The sequence below is a fragment of the Ctenopharyngodon idella genome, chromosome 6 (assembly GCF_019924925.1).
Source record: "Ctenopharyngodon idella isolate HZGC_01 chromosome 6, HZGC01, whole genome shotgun sequence".
NCBI lineage: Eukaryota > Metazoa > Chordata > Actinopteri > Cypriniformes > Xenocyprididae > Ctenopharyngodon > Ctenopharyngodon idella.
In genome coordinates, this window is record NC_067225.1 from 25291344 (window position 1) to 25316148 (window position 24805).

Genomic DNA, 24805 nt, shown 5'->3' on the forward strand with positions numbered 1-24805 from the left:
GGAGGGACCTGATTGGCTTAACTCAGGGCAGGCGCTCAGTTTTCCTGGAAAGTTCTTGGAACGCTTGACGTGCGGTTTCTCGAGAAACGCCGTTTTCATACTCAAACGTCAATCACAAACATCAGGAAGCAATTTCCGACCATCATCATAATAAAACTCCCAAATGAGTCATTCAAGGATCATTCCAGTGCTAGTTCATTACTCACGAGACTGCTGTATGCTTGAATGAGAAAGTAGAGGGGATTGATTCTGTGGGTTCACAGAGCTGTACTGCCGATGGCGTCAGAGGCGCTAAACAAGGGGGGAGTTCTCAGAAAACCCGTTCTGGGAAGTCAGACGAACTGAACAAGCCAAACCCTGGAGTGTTCCTCTTCTTGTTCAGTTTTAGTGCACGAGCTGAACAGAAACGCCGCTCGTTGTCGAGAACCATGTTCGTCTTATCTACTCGCATAGTTTGTTAAACAAATCCGTCGCGCACTTATATGACAAACGGCGATAGACTCCTGACCCTGTTGTACAACCTTCCTAGGGTTGACAAATATCATTATTGAGCTGTTTATCATCGGTCAAGGAAGACCATATTATTTTTCAAGCCCGAGTATAACCTCAGGAACAAAGAAACTTTAAGGAATCCGGCAAGATATCATCTTCACAATGATTCTGTGCGTTCAAGGGTGAGTTTTAGCGGCTCATCTTTCTTAAAATATCACAACAAAAAAGAGAATATTTATATCTAATAGTTCATTAAATACCACACATTCTTGCTGATGGCGCTAAGCATCCTGTTAAAGACATATAAATTATCTTATTGTATTAGTAAAAAATAGTGAAACATCAGGCAGGTTACAGTCTTCTGATATTTAAAGCTGTCTGCAATAATTCGTATAAATAATTTTGTTAATAGTACCATTATAACATACATAATATGTGGCATTGCTATACATAAGGTAACAGGGCAATTTCATACTATATTTGTCTTTCTCACGATCTCTATGCTTCTGAGAACTGAAACTGTTGAAATTCATGATGGCTCAGAATTACCATAAAAAAATTGAACGAAATTAAAAAGCTGAATAAGCAATTTCTGAAAACGTATGTGTATTTTTTTGTATTTCTGTGCACATTTGAACAGACAGTAATTGGTTCTAAGACAAATATTGTTTAAAAAAACACATATGTGCCTTTAGTATTTTAATAGGTTTTATTTTTGAGAGGATTGTAAACTTTTAAGTCATTAAAATAATTTTAACTTTTTTTTTTCCAGCCCAAGAGCTCATTTGCCTGATACCTCGGATCCAACGGGCCGGTTTCCGGTGGTGACTTTCTCTTCTCCTCGCTGCATTCACACGACCGTTACCTTATGGGACCCTAGCAAAGATTTCAGAGCCATCTCTGAAAATTTCTCCTATCTGGATGCCTCAGGTAAGATCACAATTCTAATTATTACATCTATGTTATTGTTGTTATTATTATTGCAATTAGGATTCATTCATAAATCCACAAATAATTCAAGGGTCATTCTGTAAAACTGGTGCCTTTTCCATTATGATTTTCAAAGTAAGATTTTTATCAGACAATGTGTCTACTCTCAAGCTAATATATATTACATATACATACATACATACATACATACATACACACAGATAGAATTATGCTTTCAGAAAGGTCAATTTTGATAGCTAAAAAAAAGACCTTTATGAAAGCATAATTCTATCTGTGTGTATGTATGTGTAAAGCATAATTATCAAAATGTGTATACAGCAATGAGAAGCTGGACATCTTTTTTTTTTTTTTTTTTTTTTAGAGGCACCCATTTTCTAGAATGACTTATTATGTTGTTGTTTTTAACTGAAATTATAATTTTTCTATCCATTAAAGTCTCCAGTAATAACTAATTTCAATAATCCTTTTTTCCAGGTTGGTACTGGGGTGCCATCTCTGCCAGTGAGGCCCACTCTGTCCTACAGGGGGCATCGGAGGGTACTTTCCTGATACGGGACAGCAGCCACCCTCTCTATATGTTGACACTGTCCGTTAAAACCGGTCGCGGGCCTACAAATGTACGCATCGAGTACAGTCTCGGACGTTTCCGTCTGGACTCCAGTTCCCCAGCCAGATCTCGCCTGCAGTCCTTCCCCGACATCCCCAGCCTCGTGCAGCACTATGTGGGCTCCAGGAGCAAAGAGGAGGGGGAAAAGACTGAGGAGTCTGATCCCATAATTTCGCCAACACCCAAGGAATGTGCGGTGTTGCTAAAACTCAAAAAGCCTATCCATCGTCCTCAAGCCTTTCCTTCTTTGCAACATCTCACTCGCTTGGTAATCAACAAAAACACACAGAGCACAGAGCGCCTGCCTCTACCGAGACCGTTACTTCAGTATCTTCAGGATTACCCTTTCCAGCTCTGATGTCGCCATGGAAACGCACACCACGGCCAATCACGAGGTGGATGCTGATGTGTTAAAGGAGGCAGTTAAATGCACAGCCCCAACAAGAGGTTTGGGGTCGAAAAGCAGTGTTAACCACTTGAAGAGTGACTCGTTTCTGGAGCAAGTTTTTGATGGTCAGCAAATAGATACTTTGTTTATACCCAAGTGGGACTGAGTCAAACCATGTCCAGAAATTGACTCAAGAAGAAGCAAGTCGTGACTTAACCTTCATGTCATACTGTTAAAAGTGTGACAGGTTAAATCACAGGCTTGAAGTTAATGTTCATGAAACTTTTGTACGGGTCACGTGACCCCTTTAGAAACGGTTTGAAAAGAGATCACACAGCTTGTCTGAAACTCTGAGCTAACGAGAAGCACATACGTAGCTTGGTCTTCAGCACTCTATAAAGGCGAGCTTAGTCACTGCGCTGCCTTGACTGGAATTGTTTCTTTCCTTGAAAGTGAAATGCAGTGAATTTTTTTTTTTTTTTGACTAAAGATTTACATATTTTTTCTATGCCCACAATGTGGAGTTTGTATGTATTTATGGATGAAAAATCCTTTCATTTTATAATAAAAGTGACAATCAAATTTACTTGATGTCATAATGTTTTATCAAACATTTCAAATTTGTGTCATTTGCCACTTCTGAGAATAATTATAAGAATTATTTATAGAAGAGTATAATTATGGAAAATGCATGGCATGGGGGAAAAAGCCTAGAATGATGAGGGCAGGTGCTGATTAACCTTGGCAGAGAATAAATTGGACCTTTTCGCAGAATGAAACATCCAGAATGCAGACGTGATCCACAGAATCAAACAATCTGACTCACTCCTCTTCTAAGTACTGGCTTTCCAGTAAGACTATCAAACAAGGTCATTCAGAACTGTAATCTCAGAATAATAGGATTATTAGACGAACAAATGTGCATGAAATTGCTGTGCAATTTAGTTAATTTCAGGACAAAATTAGTGTTATACAAGATTATTAGATGGCATTCTGATTGCATCCTGATCCACGGCCATAATTGTTTGACAGCTGAACACTATGTCCAAGAAAAGATGAAAATTTATGTGTATTTACATTATTATGTAATTAATTGAAAAGAAATATTTTACATATTTAATTAAGTTTTTTTAATCTTCTATTTGTGTTTTATAAATGAAAATAAGCCTTGATGAAATATTTTAATTAAAATGTTTTATAAATAAATTTAACAATATGGGATTTTTAAATACTTGCAGTTTATTAATGAATAAGCATTTTAATCAATACATTGTTGCACTTTTTATGTTACAGGCAGAGCTTTGGTTATTTTAAATGCCTACAATTTTGAGGTGTGCTGAAATGAATGTATAGAAAAGAAAGCTGAGAAATAACAAAACATTAATAATGAGAAGTGAAAAACATATATGGGAACATAAATATCCTATTTTTCTCATAGTGAATCTTTCTTACTGCGCACCGTGATTAGGACTTCCCAGAAACCAAGGCAGAGCTTTCTCTGAAACTCGATCTCAGTGCTGCGCAAGCTTACATAAATTTGCTGGTGACATAAACATGTAAATAATCTTTATGTGCAATAATACATGGAAGAACAGCATTAAAAAGGGTGATCAATAAGAATCATTTTAACAGTTGCACTGCAAAAGGTTCTTATTTAATGATCTAATCGATAAAATTGCCATAGGTGCAAGTATTAATTTATCAGCATAAAGACAACAAAAGGTATTAAAAAAATATTTTATTCATTATGGCATTGCATGTCTACAAGAACAATAAATATATAATGACTCTGCAATATTTTATACACATTACTAAAACAGAGAAGAGAGGCAGTGCATGTAAAATTTGGTTTCACTTGTTCAAAGACAAGAACAGACCGATTTGGTGTATACTTGTATACATTGTGGTAGTGGAGCATGTCAGGTTTGTCTGTCTGTCTGTCTTTGTGGGCTAGCTGAGCGAGCGAGGTAGCGGCAATGGGCCAGCTGTTTCGCAGAATGAGCGCATTACTTCCAGGGAGAGACTAGCGCAGGGTTGGGAGGGGGAGTTCTTAGAAAAGGCCTCAATAATTACCTTCAGCCTACTGCACCCTGACACTTGCACAGTGAGCACAAACTCACAATCAATGCAATCTCACCACAACAAACCACAGCCACACACACACACGCTTACCAATTAAAAGGAAAGTGAACATAGAAACTATAACAACAGTAGGTTACAGCACAAAACAAATAGAAACCCGTAGTCTGCGAATTTCAGGAAGTAGATTCTTGGTAGGATTGGCAGGTTTTTAACTCAGTGCATGCTGGGAACAGGCGGGACAGTGAGGAGACTGGCAGTGTGCCACCTTCAATTTGACTAAAGGCATTTTAAATGGGGAATTGCTTATGGTAAAAACTCTAGCTGTACTTAGTATGCTGTCATACCAGCCATGCGATCATCTCCCTGCAGTCTTTCCCAATGTATTTTTCTCTGTCCTTTATTTCAGTCATTCTCTCCTTTCTTCTGTAAAATGCAAAATCGTGGCCTGTAAAATAAAATAAAAAAAAAAGTACTGTGTTTATCAGTATACTGTAAACATGTGATAAGGTTGACTCAGCATCCAGAGATAACAGGGCACTTGAGTTGCCTACTGAGGTTGCATCAGTTTTATTTACAAGAGTCAGTTTTGGTATGTGTGTGTGTGTGCGCATATATAAAAAAAATTTAAAATATACATTTATACATACAAATATATAATATATATAATATATTATATATATATAATTTTTTTTTTTTTTTTTTTTCTTCACACACAGGCCACTTTATCAGGTACACTTGTTCAACTGCATGCATTAAGCCATGGTCAAGACGAATGAAGTTGAAACTGAGCATCAGAATGGGGAAGAAAGGTGATTTAAAGTGACTTTGAACGTGGCATGGTTGTTGATGCCAGACGGTCTGGTTTGAGTATTTCAGAAACTGCTGATCTACTGGGATTTTCACGCACAACCATCACTAGGGTTTACAGAGAATGGTCTAGAAAAGAGAAAATATCCAGTGAGCAGCAGTTCTGCGGACGAAAATGTCTTGTTGCTGCCAGAGGTCAGAGGAGAATGGCCAGACTGTTTTAAGCTGATATAGAAAGGCTCAATAACCACTCGTCACGACCGAGGTATGCAGAAGAGCATCTCTGAACACACAACATGTCGAACCTTGAAGCAGATGGGCTACAGCAGCAGAAGACCAGACTGGGTGCCACTCCTGTCAGCAAAGAACAGGAAACTGAGGATACAATTTGCCTGGTCTGAGAGTCTCGATTTCTGCTGCGACATTCAGATGGTAGGGTCAGAATTTGGCTTAAACAACGCAAAAGCATGGATCCATCCTGCCTTGTATCAACGGTTCAGGCTGCTGGTGGTGTAATGGTGTGGGGGATTTATTCTTGGCACACTTTGGGCCACTTAGTACCAATTGAGCATCGTTTAAACGGCACAGCCAACCTGAGTATTGATGCTGACCATGTCCTTTTGTGACCACAGTGAACCATCTTCTGATGGCTACTTCCAGCAGGATAACGCACCATGTCACAAAGCTCAAATCATTTCAAACTGGTATCTTGAACATGACATTGAGTTTACTATACTCAAATGTGGTGGAATGGGAGATTTGCATCATGAATATGCAGCTGACAAAATCAGCAGCAACTGCATGATGCTATCATGTCAATATGGACCAAAATCTCTGAGGAATGTTTCCAGCACCTTGTTGAATATGCCACAAAGAAATAAGGCAGTTTTGAAGGCAAAAGGGTGTATATACACACACACACACACACACACAAATATATATATATTATTTCTTAATTAATTAAAAAAAAAAATCTATTTTAGCTATGCATAACTAGTTAAAATATATTTCACTATTAAGACACGCCATGCTTAAAAAATAAAAAAAAAATGATTTTTTTTTTTTCCTCAGGGTTTTTCTTTCACGGGAACACTGAACAATAATATTTAGTTTTAACAATCCACAAAAGACAAATACCCAAGTACATATTTGCTATTTGCTGTTGAGCAAGTAACTACTCTGTAACATGGACTCTAAGAACAAACATTCACAGAATTAAAATGTATTACTTCTGGGGGAAAAAATTCCACACATCTGACAGACATTTGTAGCAGAGCTTCATTGAAATCAAGGAAACAACAACAAAACAAAGGACAGGTCATGTTAACAGAAGAACCTGACCTGTTGGTGAGGTCACAGTGGGTTTCCAAATAAAGCAACCCCGGCATCATATCCTTGATCAACTGCTGAATGACTGGAGGATGGCATGGGGCAACTTCGAGGTAAACACGCCTGGGCAGACAAAAGCATTTAAAAGCAAGAAAAGGTTGGGTGGACAGGATGCTTTACCACGTAAACAATCTCGCAAGCATTAGTCATGAAGAATAGTACGTCTGAGACGGAAAACCTGAAAGCTAATGCTAGGATAACCCCGTTCAATAGAGGTTCTTAGTATCTATGAAAGGACAGCATGTGTCATTTCTGCGAAAGAAACAAATCTTGACTGGACACATAATAAGAAACCCTCAAGGAAATCTGAAACTCCATATAGATCACTGGAAGTTCACAGCATGCACTAACGAGAAAAACTACACATGCAATGCTCTCCAGTCCATACAAGTTTATTACTCATCCGTTCGATGAAATACTTACTGAATTTGTCATTTTACAGGCATGGAACCTTACACAAGACAGGTTTTGCAACTGTCGTCACCAAAAGCTAATTGTGCTTTTGTGTATGCATGTGCATATGTATGTGTGTGTGTCTTGGGAGTGATGAGGGTGGGGAGGAGTACTGGGAGAACGATCTGGTCCCTGGAATACTGTTATCTACTGAACTACAAAGAACTGTGTATCACTCAGTTCCCTGAAGCATTTAAGATATGCTGGGAAAGCTTCTTAGCACGATTATTCCATACTATTTATACTACATTTGGCCACTCACACAAGACTTTTCAAAAGAGAACCAGACACTCTGCCAAACCACATATGATGGCTTCAGACAAACACACACTTCTCACTTACCCTCGCTTTTTTAAGAGCTTAGAACCCAGACCTAAAATTGAGCGAATCACAGACAGCCCGTCCAAACCCCCGTCCAATGCGGCGTGGTCTTCAAACCTTCCAGGGAAGAGATGGGGCCGTTTAAAAGGTTACATGAGGAATTTTCAAGCACACGTCAAAGGTTAAAGCACATGTTGAGTGTGTCCGCATGTTGGCCTAACCTGAATATCTCTGTTTGTAAAGTCTTCATGTCCTGGCTGAGCAAGTAGGGAGGGTTGCTCACAATAAAGTCAACAGGGTCACATTCGCTCAGTATCGCATCTGCATCTGGGAATACAAAACACATTTTGTTCTCTTGTTGTCATATGTAAAACACATATTTGTACTGATGTGGCTATATAACTATATTAGAAAATATCATTTATATGGAAATTCAAAGCTTGAAACTAAACAACAATGTTGGCCAATGAGGAAAATAATTACATTAATGTTGAATTACATGCTTGTAATGTCTGGAATATATTCAGTTCAACAGTTCACATCAAACACTATCATAATATACATACATAAACAGTAAAGTTTGGGGTCAGTAAGATTTTTTAAAGAAATTAATATTCAGCAAGGATACAACATTTATAATGTTATAAGGGATTTAAAAAGATCAGCAGCATATTAGAATGCTTTCTGAAGGATCATGTGACACTGAAGACAGCAGTAATTCTGCTGAAAATTAATCTTTGCCATCACATGAGTAAATTACATTTTAAAATATCTTAAAACAGAAAAGTTTAAAATAGTTATTTTAAATAGTAATATTTCACAATATTACTGCTTTTTGTTCAAAAACATTTAAAAATCTTCCTATTACCGACCCTAAACTTTTGAGCGGTAGTGCAAATATTATTTATAAATAATATAATCTGTGTTAGGTTCCATTTGTATATACAGTACTAAAACGGTATTTGATTTTTTTCATATAAAGTAGTGGCCAAAAGTGATGTTTGGAGGAGATTGGTATTTAATGACCAAATAAACCATCAAAATATGAGAAATATATTTTAAATATGAGGGAAGAGCAACACACTAAACTTGGTATTTATCTAACAAAATTATTTTACGATGCAAAAAATGCTCACAGCAAAGAGCATTCATTGACAACATAATCGGTAATTAATATTTTGTTGGTTCTCTCTTGTTTTTGCATGCGTTCATAATTTTTTTGCATGACAGCCTGACCAAAAGTTATGTCCGCACAATTTGGCATGTTTCATTGCATTATCACAAATAAAACAATTGACTCGAAGCACAACTACACAATATGCTTACAAAATCTTTAACAAATTTTTAATAAATTAATGAAGGGTGAAGATGTAAGTTTTGGCCACTACTGTATATACTGTACACACATCCATATGATATATTACTTATACAATAGGCTAATTATAAACACTGCCAAAACAAATACATTTGTGTTAATGATCCATGAAACTCCTGAAAAGCCTCCATTTATGTTTGCTAGCTCAATAAAAACAACACTTGCAAAGATCTTTAACTAACATTTCTGCAGAAGTACCTTCATTTATTCAGTCATTGAAGTGCAGCGAATAAAGAGAAAACAAGTTCATCTCAGAGCCTAATAATAGTAATGTGGGTAGGTCACAGAGTTAAAAAATCTGATATTTAGCATTCAGGAGGGCTGTTTTTAATGCCATCTAGTGGGAAGAGAGGCACAAGCTTTAACAGGAAAAGCCCAATAAATCCCTGGAATTAGCTGAACATTTCCATGTCACTACCTTAGAGGCCCTTCTAGGATTTGGGCTGAACCGTCTGGCTTGATCCCTCAAAGTCTCGATTATCTACTAGCACACAAGTCGCACTAATACTAAATCAATTATGAATGTTATGACAAGGTCCACAATGAATCTTTGCACTTTTAAGTTTTTTCACGGATTGTGGGTGAAAAAATTTTGTGGCATGGATTTATGGGATGATAGAAATGGAGCTTATTACCGGCAGCTGTAAGCATGATGAAATTAGCCAAGATATTTAGTAAACAAACATACAAGGAGAGTGGGATGCATAGAATGGATGACTGACATTCAAGTTCTACAGAAATCCGTGGAGTTTTCTGTGGATTTCTGAGCTGTGAATTACGTGCAGGTCTACTTGGGACTCATGCACTGGTCAGTCATAACAAACAGACATTGGGACAATTAAAAATGCCAGTTACTCCCTCATGCTGCATTTTCCCTCCATTTATTAATCACTAATTTGCAAAGAAACAGGAAAAATAATGAAAATAACATGTAATGCACATCTAGTCTTGATCTGAATTTAAAAGGGTAGTTCACCCAAAAATTAAAATTCTGTTATTAATTACTCACCCTCATGTCGTTCCAAACCTGTAAGACCTTCGTTCATCTTCGGAAGGCAAATAAAGATCTTTTTGATGTAATCTGATCGATTTCTGTCCCTCCATTGACAGCTGCGCAACTACCACTTTGACGCTTCAAAAAGTTCATAAAGAGATCGTGAAACTAATCCATATGAATTGAGCGGTTTAGTCAAAATTTTCTGAAGAGACTCGATCGCTTTATGTGATGAACAGATTGAATTTAGGCTTTTATTCACATATAAACATTGATTAGCAAACAAACAGAAGCTCAACCGAACTTGCTTGATGCGCGAGAACAAACCTCTTGAGGAAGCTCAAACGTGCTGCGTAACATGAGAATGAACCTCATTGGTTCTCACATATCAAGCAAGCATGCTTGCACTTCTGTTTACCACAACTGATGTGTGTGATGATGAATGTTTATTTGTGAATAAAAGCCTAAATTAAATCTGTTCAGTGTATAAAGTGATCATGTCTCTTCAGAAAATTTGGACTAAACCATATATACCATGTAATAATTATAACCAGATATAATTATGGATATTTTTCTTACAAAAATGCATCGCTTTGCTTCAGAAGGCCTTTATTAACCCCCTGGAGCCGTATGGATTACTTTAATGATGGATGAATGCACTTTTTTGGGCTTCAAATAAATGGCACCATTCACTACTATTATAAAGCTTGGAAGAGCTAGAATATTTTTTAAATGTAACTCCGCCTGTTTTTGGCTGAAAGAAGAACGTCACATACACCAAGGATGGCTTAAAATTATGGGATAATTTTCATTTTTGGGTGAACTATCCCTTTAAGTTTGCAATAAAATGTTCTTATGACATTTTGCATTCATAAGTTATGTTAAAAGCAGCTAAAAATTAATCACCAGATAACAGTCAGTGACGTAAAATAGACAAGTTGCCCAGAAATGACGTTTGTTTGTTGTGTGCTGACCAAAAATTGCCACTTTCACAGAATGTCAGTCTTACAATAATAACTAACTGATATGACTAGGCATTGCGGAGTGGGATTTTTTTTTTTTTTTATGTCATTTCCATCATTCTTACCCTTAATCACATCTAAATGGTGAACATTTAGTCTGTCCTGCAGACCAAGTCTGGAACAAACAAAAGAGGATAACAATACACAATAGTCAACATAATGAATCATCAAGTAATAAAGATCCATATATGGACGCTTTATATAGTTGAATGTGAACAAAGGTGCTGGTAGTCACCTGTTTGCATTTTCCGTTGTAAGACATACTGCTGTCTGGCTTTGATCCAAAGCAAATACCCTGAGCTTAAAGAATCATGGGTACAGATGTTACAGATGACATGCTACATTACTCAGAAGAGCAAGATAAATAATTAGGAGAAAGACACTGAGTGCAAACCTGTGGAATGCTGCGTAGTAAACTAAGAGAGATGGCTCCAGATCCACAGCCCACTTCCAGACCTCGTAAATCAGTCCTGTGTGATTCCTCCTGTATCAACCGGAGGTCCTCTAGAACCAGACTAACCAGCTCCTAGATGCACACAAACCAGCGGGTCCAAACAGAAATAAATGTTTTCAAACACACAGTCTGTGTTTATCCAAAAAGTCACGTCCATTTGAAGTCCACGGTCAGTTTGTTGCAAAATTCGAACACGTGCTAAGAAGGTCACTGAAATTTTTCACCTCTGTTTCAGGACGGGGTATGAACACGGGACGCTTCATCTTCAGGGTCAGGTCTCTGAAGTCCCATTCCTCAATCACATACTGTACAGGCATCCTAAAAAAATTTGCACACAGGCTTGATGAAGATCAATAGGCAATCTATCTTCTCAGAGGCTTTTATAAATTGTTTTCTGTGATTACATGCATAAGATTCTTTTTCAATAATCAGCTACTTTTAACCAGATAATGTCAGTTCCAAATCTACCAAAAAACATGTTTTATGTTTTGGGAATTTAAAGAAATATTGTATTAAATGTGTTAATTTAACACTTTACAATAAGGTTCTATATGTTAACATTAACTAAATTAGTTAACATGAACTAAAAATGAAAAATACTTCTAAAGTAATCTTAATCTTAAGTAACCTGTAATCTTAATGTTAATTTCAACATTTAATAATGCATTATCAAAATCAAAAGTTAATATTATTTAATGGACATGAGCTAACAATGAAGTGTTGTATTTTTATTAACTAACGTTAACAAAGATTAATAACTGTACAAAATGTATTGCTCATTGCTCGATGTTAATGCATTAACTAACCTAAATTAATGGGATTATTTTTCATTGTATTATCTGCATTGTATTGCCATTAATATCGGCCATTGAAAAAACATACTGATTGACCACTAGTTTTGTCCTCCACTGGACATAAGTAAGCAATAATCAGTGGGTGGAATAAGTTAAAACTCCTCGGAAATGGTTTAGTGTTAATCTTAAAGAGTAAATGAATAACAAATAACAATTCAAAATAACTTTAATGAAGTTCCGTGAAGGCCTTCTCGTGTGCGTACGGGGTCTTATTCATTAAAAAAGTCGTAGTGAGTAAAAATGTAAAATGTAGTACCTTGTTAGGCGTCTAGAGCATAATTTCCACACTCTTTCTATTTCCCTGTCAGTCAGGGTGTCTCTCAGCCTTTTCCTCGGCACACGTTCCAGCTTTCAACAAAGAAAGACAAGGACACGGTGTCATGAAAAGGGAAAGAGTAAATTTCTCTTAAACAGTTATTTTACACTTTGTAACAACACTCTCTAAATGCCTCCACACATTTTTTGTTTGGATGTTTGGAACTTTTACAATGTATCAAAAAATACATGGGGTGAGAGAGAAACTCACAGTTTTTTCGCCAAGTACATGAGATATTATATATTGACTAGAGAGGAGAGGCTCCGAGATGCCGTGCAGCGTAAAGTGTCGAGCCCAGAGTCTGACCGCCTGCTCTGCTGTGATACTACAGTCTGCTGGAGGAGCAACAGTGCCCTCTGCTGCACTTGACGACAACCTCACAACACTCTGCAAAAACCATCAACAGCACATTATTGCCAGTCACACAGTACACATTTTTTGTTAGCCTATATGATTATTTTATTATTATAATAATTATCGTTAAATACATAGGAGGTCAGGCACTTACTCTCTGTTTTGACACTCCACTGTATCTGTGCATTAATCGAAACCAACTGGTCTTGAACATCATCGTTCTGTACTGTAAGCTAATTAAGCAAACCGTAAACGTCGAGTCCCCATGAACCGAAAGTTGCAACCTTTACTTCAGTGAAATAGTTACCTAAAGAAATAATATAACCTGCATGTGTTTTAGCTCTTGATGGATACAAGTAACATCGGATACCATGTGCTCCGAATGTCCGAATCGTTCTTTTGAGTCGGATCTTTTGAATCGGTTCATCGGGGCAACAAAATTATTCATTTGAATAGTTCGTTCACAAATCTGACTGAATCGGCCTTGTTTTTGGTTTTAATTACAGAATTAAAACTACAGTGAATAAACATAAATAATATACATAAATAAAATGAAACAGTGACAAACTAAGATATAAATAAAGTTAAATAAAAATAAAAATATGAAATAATGTTTACAAACAGAAGTACATTTAGAGCTTTCTTATTTTTAAAAACATAACATTGTATTTATTCCTAAAATTACTTTTGTCATGGATGTCAGATTCCACTTTGATGACGTAATTCACTGAATCGGTTTAAATGAACCGAGTCGCGTACATGAAGCGGAAATCCTGCCACTAGTGCGCAATGAATGCTCTTACATATTTCAAAATAAAAGCCATAATAATAATGTAATACGACAACCAAACATAAGGAACAATCCTTTTCCTTGAAACGCAATATTTTGTTTATTGTGTTTATGATAAACTCGAAATTAATTGTGTTAAACTGGATGTAGTACGTTTAAACTTTATCTCAAACCGTGTGATTTTTGACAATACCACTTGAGGGCGCATTAACTTCATATTCAAAGAGTTACATTTAGGGGGTTATGACTGTGTACTTTAACTTTAAAAAAAACTTTTTTTTTTTATAATGTGTTTACAAAGAAATGTTAATAACTTTGGGACACATCTTTTCCTGATTATGTCTCTTTTCCTGGTTAATTTAAATTACTTTTGGTATTTCATAATATACTGATAACAATTTCTACTTTATTCAGCTATTAGTATTGTTGGTGTACATCTTGGAAATACAGTTTTAGTTCATGCATATTATCCAATATTTTGAAAACAAACTTCAAAGGCAGAAGTTCTGAAAAGACTTGTTGTCTGCAGTGTGAGCTGGAGAAGAGAGATCACGTGAGGAGAGACTGGATTGGGGGATGGAGAGCTGGTGCTGTCAGCCAGATGGGACTGATTGTTATTGTGTGCTGCAGGGGTTGCAGTGTGTAACCTCAGTTTAGTTGTAAGCAGCACCACAAATGATTTCAACCAAAAGTACCCTGAAACACTGTCTCTCAGATTGAGCACTCCTTATATGAATAAACAGGGATGAGTTAATAAAAGTCAGACTGAAACATGTGGAAGTGAAAGTAAGAGGACTGACAGGAACGGAAAGCTATAAGGGAGGTTAAAGTACAATACAGAAGGAAGGAAAATGCCAAAGTATTAAAAGAAAACAAGACATAAAGAGGTTTTTAGACACATTTTTGTCCTTGAAGCAAATCTGTGATAACAGCTCACAGTGTGTGTGTAATTAAGGGAAACTGGTGATTCCTGCCAGGAGGAGTGAGTCTGCACTGGTTTGATGGCTTCTGGTAGTCTACAGTTCAATTCAGACAATTTACAATTCAAAGAAACTGCAATAAATGCTACTGTTTGTCAGACCTAAATGACTGGCTCGAAGTTAACCACAACCTTAACTGCAAAGTATTGTAAGAGCAGGGGTTTTCAAGATTTTTGATTAAAGGGATAGTTCACCCAAAAGTGAAAATTTGATGTTTATCTGCTTACCCCCAGGACATCCAAGATGTAGGTGACTTTGTTTCTTCAGTAGAACACAAATGATGATTTTAACTCCAACCGTTGCGGTCTGTCAGTCGTATAATGCTTGTCAATGGGAACTCCATCTATAAGATCTCGCGTGTATATGTCAATGAGTGCGAGCGATCACTTCTAGCATCAGAGTGCATTCAGACCTCACACACCGGATGCCGTACTGAAGAAACAAAGTCACCTACATCTTGGATGCCCTAGGGGGTAAGCAGATAAACATAAAATTTTCATTTTTGGGTGAACTATCCCTTTAAGATTTTGTTTTAAAAGCTCATTTATACTGTAAGAAAAAGCTATTATATTATAAAGACAATATGTTGTTTTGCAAACTGCAAATAATTATTTTTATATCATTACTGTAATGAAGCCAGGACAACATTTTAAATATTGTTTTTTTTTTTTTGACCCACTATTAGATATGTAAAGTTTTCAATTCAATATAAATTTATAAGCATAACACTTTTTATAATATCTAAATATTGTTCCAGAGCTGTTTAACTTTGACAGCCCTAAAATACATTTTAATGCTTAAAAATGTAAACATTTTGTAAACATACAGTGTAAATAAAAAGATTATTGGAGTACCTTGGAGTATCTTTTACAATAAAATACTATTTCATTTTTTTCTATGTCAACATGTCATGTTTAATTCAATGTGCCATTTCTTTGTAATTGTCTGTGAAATTTTACTAATGTGAAATTTACTAACTAATGGTTTTGCTACACCATTGTTTTCAGTGTACTGTCAGTTGTGGCATGTCAGTTTATAGATGTCATATCTGATATTGTGGGCACCACTAACCACCACCAACTCATCTCTAGTCTTTTATATCAATCCATCTCTCTTTCTTGTGCCATTTGTCTATCACACTTTTTCAAGTTAAGATGCATAATGCAGATTTTAGATAAGGCCTTGTGAGCAGAAAGTGTTCCACGTGTACTGGTAACATGATGCTGATTTTTGTTTAGATTTTTAAAAAATTCATACCATGAACTGATATTCTTCTTTATCCCAAGTTTTATTTATGGTATAACCCAAGTTTTATTATGCTTCTTGTTTTTTTTTTAAGTTTTAGAAGGGGAAGAGCTGGAGTTTAAAAAAATGAGAGTCTGAAATTGGCCGGAGACATTTCCAGATGCCATTTCCCCATCATTTCCACTGTCTCCTTCTAATAAAAAGTGGCAAAAGGCCAAAAGGAAAAGATATGCTAGTTCTTTTACACAATTTACAATTATATCAATGCCAGAGCATTAAACTGATATTGTTCATAATATTTTTGTCTTTTGCTAATTTGACAGAAATAATCTAACCTGAAATCATTGCACAATGACAGGGAATATCCCATTGCAGCTGAGTGCCAGATGTGGATGATAAAAGAATTGTAGGTATATGCAGGAAATATTTAGGATTTCTAACCTGCTCCTTGGCATTATACTTTGGCTATAGTTGTGACTGTAACATTTCTGTAGGATTTTGCCTTGTTTCCACTTGGTATGTGTTGCAGTGAATATGAGCAGCTGAAGGTAAGATTTCATCTTAATCCTCTAATTTCTTTAAGATAAATTAGTAGCAGATATTATAATCGAAAGAAAACATAAAACTGTACATGCAAACATTTTTCTAAGCTTCTTAATGTGTCCAAATTTCATTCATCTTCAGACGCCTAATACCCTGGCATTGGTCCAGACACAGTCCTCTATGGCACATATATTCACAGCAGTGACTCATTCTGGTGTTTTGAGCCTCTCTGAGGAAGCTCTCTTTCTCTCTGTGTAATTCTTCAAGCTGAAATACTGAGAAGAACTTCACAATGCTGCTTTGTCCCTCAAAAACACTGAAGTCATAGTTTCCCAGGCTGCTGCCCCCTGAGATGCCTAGAAGTGATGAAGCGAGAGGAGGGGCACAGAGCTTGGTAAATTGCTTGGTAATTTTGTTGCCTTGAACAAAATGGTACAAAACATTATTGTGCCTCTGTAGGGATGTTCATTACCCTAGTATAGCCCATTATGTTCTATAAAATGTTCCCCTGCCTCCTTCACATTGATAAAGGGTAGGACAAAATCAATCAATCAATCAATCAGTCAGTCAGTCAGTCAGTCAGTCTGTCTGTCTGTCTGTCTGTCTGTCTGTCTATCTATCTATCTATCTATCTATTATCAATCAATCAATCAGTCTATCTATCTATCTATCTATCTATCTATCTATCTATCTATCCTGTTTAACTGTCTGTCGTTCTAGCTAATGCTTGTTGGAACCATCTATCTGTCCATCTGTCTGTCCATCCATCCATCCATCCATCCATCCATCCATCCATCCGTCTGTCTGTCTGTAGATATCTATTGTTCATTCTATCTATCCATTGTTCATTCTATCTATCTATCTATCTATCTATCTATCTATCTATCTATCTATCTATCTATCTATCTATCTATCTATCTATCTATCTATCTATCATCTGTTCTGTTGTTTGTTGTATCTGTCTATCTATAACCTTTAAGGCCTTGCTACAATTCAAATTCAGGAATTGAATTGGAATTTAAAAGCATTCTCAAATAAAGTCTGGATGGTATACAGTTCTGCTTTGGTAGTGATAGTTATTATTTGCCTTCCTTGATTCTTCAAAACACAAAAATATGACCATACATATGGTGGCATTGATTATGAATCATTCAAAGATCAATAATTAAGTTCACCTGAAGGCTGCATATTGATATCATAAAAATTCTATTTTCACATCAGAAATGCAAACATATACTGTTTGCATATATAAATTCCTGAGGTATGCTTGTGAAAGTGTGCTTTGAAAAGGTCAAGTGTCTTGTATATCAAACACTGCTCAAGATACCCATATTGGTTGGCTTCAGAATCACTTAACTTTTTTTGCTTGTATGGAATAGTTCAGTGACAATATTAATGGTATGTTAGTGACACGCACAACCCACATATACTGCAGAGTAATGCAGCAAAAGATGCTTTGCTGAAAAAATTACAACATAACAGGTGAGATATAGGCCCTATGTATTTCTCACTATGTATTTTTTGTGCAAAAGCTATTTGACTGTATTGGAAGGCTCTGATGCCCATATAGCTATTGATTTTGTAACTGGATTCTAAGCTCACATCTTATGTAGTATTTTTCAGTGTCACTCAGACCACGACCCATTTCACTAAGAGCTTTTTTCCTGCTCTGCAAGATCACAGATAAAATGGCATGATGACAGAGCTATGATGTGGGTCTCTGAGACCGCAGGTTTGAACACCTCGCTGACAGGAACTGTCAGACCACCATTTCACTTCTCAGAACATCAAATCTATGAACATCTCTGACATCTGAATGAACAGAGCTTTTGTCATGCTCATTGCTTTTGGACATTTTTCTAAACTCATCTTGAGCACTCAAGGTTATAGATGCAAAACAAATTAGATGTTAGATTAATACTTCCAAATGCATTAACACATCATATTATGCAAATCAAACTAATTATGAAACACCCACAGAATTTTTAAAAAAACTTGAGAGTGAATTGAACATCTGTGCTGTTTGTTCCCTTAAAACATTTCCCTTCATGCTTCATTTTAGACCTCACAATGTCCTCATGAACAGAATGAATGGAGTGTTAAGTGGTTTAGCAATTAATAAAACTCATATTCTCCATTGTCCAGGTAACTACCACCATTTTAACTACATTCCTGACTAAATTGACAAATGCAATGCTATGTAGTTAACAAGAGATACTGGTGATTGATAGTATCTCTTCCCCGAAGAATCTTTCACTCAATTTCTACATACTTCAAGCTATTCATCTTTGCATTATGAAATGCATTTCACCCTCATGTTGTATAAAGCCCTTATTTGTGTAAATATTTCTGAATGACCATCGTCCAGTGCCTGTTTCCTATATGGCTGTGCTCAAGTTAGGTCTCTCCTCTGCCTTTACAAGAAAGGTATGAATTAAAAGTCAAATTTAACCATATAAGTCAAATTTAACCATATAAGTAGGACAATGTACAGTTAGCTGGTCATTATTGCAGAATAAACACTCAAATCAGTATTTCATGTTCATTTATTTATTTGGTAAGTAGTATGATTAATATACAACCTACTGGTTATTATTGTAAAATAATCCCTCTTCTGGATTATACAACACCACTATCACTCTGAAAGGGTTTTGCAATAATAACTTTGCAATAATGACCAATTAACTGTAGGCCTATATGTATTTATTGTCATTTGTCGCAATGATGCATTTATTGCCTGTCTTATAGGTCATTGTGTGAAGTGTTGGTACTCACAGCCCTATTCAATCTTTTGTGTGTACAACTTCATATTTTAGTTATGAGAAATGGGACAAAATACAAACACGCTGATACCTCTGAGGAAAATGATACCTTGAGCTAAACACATTGGCTTCAGAGAATGGAAGTGTAAACGAAACGCCCTGTATGTGAGAGTGCGTGTTTGTGTGTGTGCCCTGGGAGGGGTGCATATGGAACTGATTGGATTGGTTGAGGGAGAGAATTCGACAATAGGAGGAGTCACATACGACGCTCGGGCGCTATTCTGTTCTTTGCTTTGCCTGCTGAGATTCTAATGCAACAGAGCCCAATCAAGATTATGCCATCTCAACTCTTCCTTTCAGAGCACGCGGACATGAGGACCACATAAACGGCATGGACACAGACACAACGCCGCATCGTTCATACCGAAACCTCTTCTTGTAGGTAGGAATTGTATTTTCTTCAGTCACTTCAGATGGCAGATCTTGAGCAAGGAGGAGCAGCCTCTCCCCGAGCCCAGCAGCTCTTCTAAACGCGAGGGTTCGGATCTGAGAAAGCGCAGGTGTGCCCGGGGTGCTTTCTTTCAGCTGCTTCTTTCTGAAGGGGAAAGTATCAGGATTACCAGCCGATGTAAATTCAAGGACACTTCTGATAGTAACTGGTGAGGAAGAAGGGAAAAAGCTGCAAACTGTGACAGTCGGGGGCTCGCGCGAAAGGCTCAACATATCACTGGATTCTACATTTATACCTCAAGAAAAATGTCATCTCAGACGAAAATTAAGAAAGACAAGGAGATCATTGCGGAGTATGAAACGCAAGTGAAAGGTATGTAGGCTTGTCTTTTATGAATCAACCCGAGGAGTTGAGATGAACATCATCTCACTTGGCCTGTATAGCGAGATACTTGGATGATCCGATTCTTAACCTGCTTTTCTAAATAAACAAAGATTACTTTGTTTTGCTCGATTGTGTAAAAATTCAAGCATTTTTAACAATTATTCCTTTAAAATTAGCAGCTATTTTTTGTTACTATAGGCTAGTAATCATCCATGTTTTTAATTTAGTATATTTAGGCTATTAAACTAGTAGGCTACTTATTTATTTGATGCTAGTAGTCTTATTCCAGTCTTCACTCTATTCTGTTAGTTATTAGTTTTTCCAATACATACTACCTATTCTTTTTCTACTAGGCGTCACTATAGTCAGATGTAACTAGTCTATTGTTATTGGTAGTAATATTTGGATCTGTGGTTCTGATATCAACTATTCACTTCCAACTAGTACTGCATGTTTCCAATAGTTGTGGTGCGTATTGCATTCGTGCTAATGATTATTCATTAATTCCTGGTTTGATGTATTAGATATTTCCTAGCTATAATAACTTTACCAAGACTAGTATCGACTTTACTAGTACTTATTTATTAGATAATAGTACTTGTTAGACACTAGAATAAATTTAAGTTGCTGCTAGTAACTATAAAGTAGCCATTCTAGTCATAATGTAATAACTACTGAGATAAGAAATGTTATAGTAGCATTTGTGATAAATTCTAGTGTCACATAAATAGGAAAGCAATGAAGTCCATGCAGCGACAAGACATGATTTTGTCTTACTCTGGTTTCTTACTGCCAGTTTTTACCCAAATGTCTGACTTGGTGTTTGTCTGGCAGAAGTTGCATTGTGCAGTAGTTGGGTGGGATGTCCTTGCTGTTTTGTAGCCATCTGTCCTTTCCTCGTGTCAAAAATGTGTCCAACAGTAACAACATTAGTAACTTTGTTTCTGTTGACATGGGGTGTTGTGCATCCAGAGGAATGGTTTAATATATTCAAATGTGTTTTATTGTAGTGACTCATGCTCTGTTGCACATAAATTCCTGCTATTAATGGTCTGCACATGAAGTGTTTGTGCATACATTGTGTTTTGGTGGAAAACTAGAAGGTTGGGTGAGGGTTTTTGTTGCTGGGTAGAATGGTGTATTGTAGTGTCATGCTCTCTGCACAGATGGGTGGAACATCAAGGCGACTAGCGAGCTCGGTTAATTCTTCTCCTTTGTTTACAATTTACTTTTGGCAGATCTAGTATTGAAAGGAGATCAACAAAGATCATTAATACATCAATATATAATCACTGTGAATGCAGAGCCTGTGTAGGGAGGGAGAAGTATTGTAGTGACCAAGTGAGGATGTTTAGATGGTGATCTGTTGTTGTAAACAAGATGCACAGATGTTATATATTGTTCCCTCCTATTTACAAGAATCTTTCCAGCTCAGTGAACTCCAATGACAGTTTGTGTTTGACTAAATGTGTCCATTCACAAAGTATTTTAACAGCTGTAGTGTCTGTAGTGTATATTTGTTGTTTGTCAGACCTAGCTTGTCAGTGTTTAGAAACGAACTAGGTTTGGTTTGAAAGGGCGTTGCAAAAGCAGTTCATTGATTGGCTACTCGACAATGACGGTGAAGGTTCAAAGGACTCTAGCCATTGAAATGAGAAGGATGGATAATTTGTAAACCTCAGAGAAAGGGAGGATAATAACTGAGATTAGTCATTAATTATTAATGGTTAATAGTATTTACACTTTACCAGTTAGCATCCATTTAAAATGAGTTTGCGTTTGCAGCAGAGCAGGGTTTCTCTCAGTTTGCTTTATTAATATTCAACATTTAAAACTGTGCTGAATTGCCAGGGATTAAGTGCAATGTGATGCACACTGAATCTGCAGTGGGATTTACAAAGTCTGTTTCTCCACCAAAGGATCCCTTCACACTAAACGTCTCTGATGTGATTCTCGCTTGAGTAGCTTTTGTTAAAAGAGAGTCTTGCCCCTCAGTGTTTAAGAAGGCCACATGGCTCTCAAGCATAGAGGGGCCCGTCCCATACTTTGGATTTACATAACTGTTGTGATCTATAATACTGCCACTCTCTTCTTGAACAAATGCCATTAACATTAAAATGTGGACCAGCCCTACCCCCATCTGAAATGAAATGGTACCCAAGAATTTTGAAAATGCCAGAATATATAAATGAATCCAGCTAGACTTGCTTACATTAGTCGTAATGATATATTTTTAGTTAATAGTAATAATGAAAATACAAATAATAACAATAATAATGACATATTTTGCTTTGTTCCAGGTATTGTTCTGGTACTGTATTTGCTTTTGGTAACACTTTTGGTTAGGTGATCTTCAAATTCAGAAGGTCACAGACCATAGTCAGTCTTTGTCAAGAGGTGATCTGGTGGTTACACAAGGGAGATGTAGTCTAGAATAGTAATGAGCTTTATCTTCAATCATTGGGAGTTTGAGCAGCAAGCTACGAATGTCACAGAGTGTCTTGTTAATGGCAGACAGACCCCCATGACACAGACCTATGTTGGGGCTCTGTTAGCTGATGGAGACACTTTTTTTCTGTAACCACAGTTATTTACCATAGGAGATTGAATGGATAAAAAAACACCAACAATATAATCTTGATGTGGTCAAAATCATTTAGCTCATATTGATACATTTGTTTGCATTTGGTGAATGAGATCCAAATATAAGTGTGCCTTCAGTTAAAGAGATGAACAGCTCTGGAGCCATTAACACAAGCTGCCCTACTGTCTGGCACCTCTGTTGATGTAAACCCAAGAGAACGATAGTGAAGTAAAACGTGTTAAGTGAAGATCCAGCTGGTGAGCTGGTGAAAGGGCGGATATATATAATCATAATAGAACATTTCACCTACATTATGTACGAAAAGGTGGTTGAGAACAGCTAAGCAACTTTTAAAAATATTCTGAATAATTGAAGTCACAATGAATTATGTAAGAATGAAGATTGAAAAGATGAAGAGTAAAGCAAAATCAAGAACAAAAAAGAGAATGAGTAAAAAAGAAAGAGGCAGGGTTGAGCGGAGAGAATGAGATGTTTTTGCCTTGATCTTTAAGACATATAAGAGGTCTTTGTACAATTAAAACATCCTGCAAGTTTCATAGCTTAAAGGATTAGTCCACTTTCAAATACAAATTTCCTGATAATTTACTCACCCCCATGTCATCCAAGATGTCCATGTCATTCTTTCTTCAGTCGAAAAGAAATTAAGGTTTTTGATGAAAACATTCCAGGATTATTCTCCTTATAGTGGACTTCAATTGGCCCCAAACGGTCAAAATTTCAGTTTCAGTGCAGCTTCAAAGGGCTCTACGCGATCCCAGACGAGGAATAAGGGTCTTATCTAGCGAAACGGTTGGTCATTTTCTAAAAAAAATTAAAAATTATATACGTTTTAACCATAGACGCTCGTCTTGAGCTAGCTCTCTTCTTTTTCTTCTCTATTAGAATTCCGGCAGTGTAGACGCTGCTAAGTGTATTACTGCCCTCCACAGGTCAAAGTTTGAACTAAATTGTCATATAATACAATATGCTAGTGCAAGTATATAACACTTTGCTACAATGTAAAGTAGTGAGTGTACAGCTTGTATAACAGTGTAAATTTGCTGTCCCCTCAAAATAACTTAACACACAGCCATTAATGTCTAAACTGCTGGCCATTTAAGATTTTGAAGGAACAATATAAGGGAGATATACAGTGTATAGTAAAGGGATCCAAAGTTTTGATTTTGGGGTTCTTAAAGGAATAGTTCACCCAAAAATGATACTTTTGTCATTACGTACTCATATCATTTTGACACATCATTTTCCATTTTTGATTATTGAATATTATTAATCAAGATTAGTGAATAACAACTTAAATGTTGGTCCTCAAACAAAGATATCACATGAGGGTGATTAAATGATAAAAGAATTATCATTTCTTGTAACTTTGCCACTTGTATAACCCTAGGGGCCACAAATGCTAACTACTCACTTCAGTTCTTTCATGATTTCACATTGGTAATGATATTCAGTCCAATTTTAGTCCTCATCAACGCATACTACACAGTCAAATCACCATGTGAATAACAGAACAGTAATCACCACATTATCCTGATAACTTCCGTCTCTAGCGAATCCAGCCAGGTAGCAATAACTCACACCATGACACAAGCGATTTAAATCTGCATTTCATTACGAGCTTCTTGAAACGGCCATAAAGAGACCCAACCATCGCAAACCAATCACTGTGCAAAAAACTAGCATAATATGCATGCTGGTAAAATCTCCTGTTAGGATGATAAACAATCCTTACAAGCAGCTGAGAGTAAATTAGCATAAACCCGCCCACTCCCTGCTCATGCATGTTTTCCATGTGGAACCTTGCTTAATTAAACAGAAGCATTGCGCCCCTGACACATGCACATGCAAATTGCATAATTAATGTTTAGAAATTCACAGGAGCCTTTCAAGCTGTCAAGATGAGTACAGAAGAGGGTCAAATGCAAATTCAGTAAATGTACTATTTACATATATTCAACAATCAAATTATCTCACTCATCCAGACCAGATGAGATCACACTATTGTGTGTGTCATAATTTCTTGAAACCAAAAAATTAAGGTGCCACTATTAAAGGTTCCTACATTTGTTTTGGGGGTCTCCTATAACAGGTTTACATGGATCCAAGGTCCAAAAAAACCCTTACATTTTTTCATAATATACATTGCACATCACCTCATTTCCCAAAGAGTTTGAAAACGGTTTGTT

At 36.6% G+C, this 24805-nt stretch overlaps 3 protein-coding genes across 5 annotated transcripts in view; 2 read left to right on the forward strand and 1 right to left on the reverse strand.

The window, feature by feature from the left end:
• The first annotated feature begins 96 nt into the window (after positions 1-96).
• Positions 97-3024, forward strand: cish (cytokine inducible SH2-containing protein). 2 transcript variants are annotated; one of them, XM_051896530.1, is made up of 3 exons: positions 97-674; positions 1265-1422; positions 1918-3024. In XM_051896530.1, the coding sequence occupies exons 1-3, from the start codon at positions 655-657 to the stop codon at positions 2406-2408; spliced, it is 669 nt and encodes a 222-aa protein (XP_051752490.1). In that variant the 5' UTR covers positions 97-654; the 3' UTR covers positions 2409-3024. The 2 variants fall into 2 exon arrangements, with proteins under 2 accessions (XP_051752490.1, XP_051752491.1); XM_051896531.1 differs by having other exon boundaries at positions 147-662.
• Positions 3025-4161: 1137 nt separating this feature from the next.
• On the reverse strand, positions 4162-13288 carry hemk1 (HemK methyltransferase family member 1). The gene is made up of 12 exons (XM_051896524.1): positions 13167-13288; positions 13014-13092; positions 12716-12892; positions 12446-12537; positions 11560-11653; positions 11276-11407; positions 11117-11181; positions 10947-10996; positions 7712-7817; positions 7512-7607; positions 6669-6779; positions 4162-4965 (listed from the first exon to the last, which is right to left on the reverse strand). The coding sequence occupies exons 2-12, from the start codon at positions 13074-13076 to the stop codon at positions 4923-4925; spliced, it is 1029 nt and encodes a 342-aa protein (XP_051752484.1). The 5' UTR covers positions 13077-13092; positions 13167-13288; the 3' UTR covers positions 4162-4922.
• A 6150-nt stretch (positions 13289-19438) lies between these two features.
• Positions 19439-24805, forward strand: part of srgap3 (SLIT-ROBO Rho GTPase activating protein 3) — a 91508-nt gene continuing 86141 nt past the window's right edge. For both annotated transcript variants that reach the window (XM_051896917.1, XM_051896918.1), the window contains exon 1: positions 19439-20002. In XM_051896917.1, coding sequence (XP_051752877.1) covers positions 19936-20002 — 67 coding nt within the window. In that variant the 5' untranslated portion in view covers positions 19439-19935. The remainder of the gene's footprint in view (positions 20003-24805) is intronic.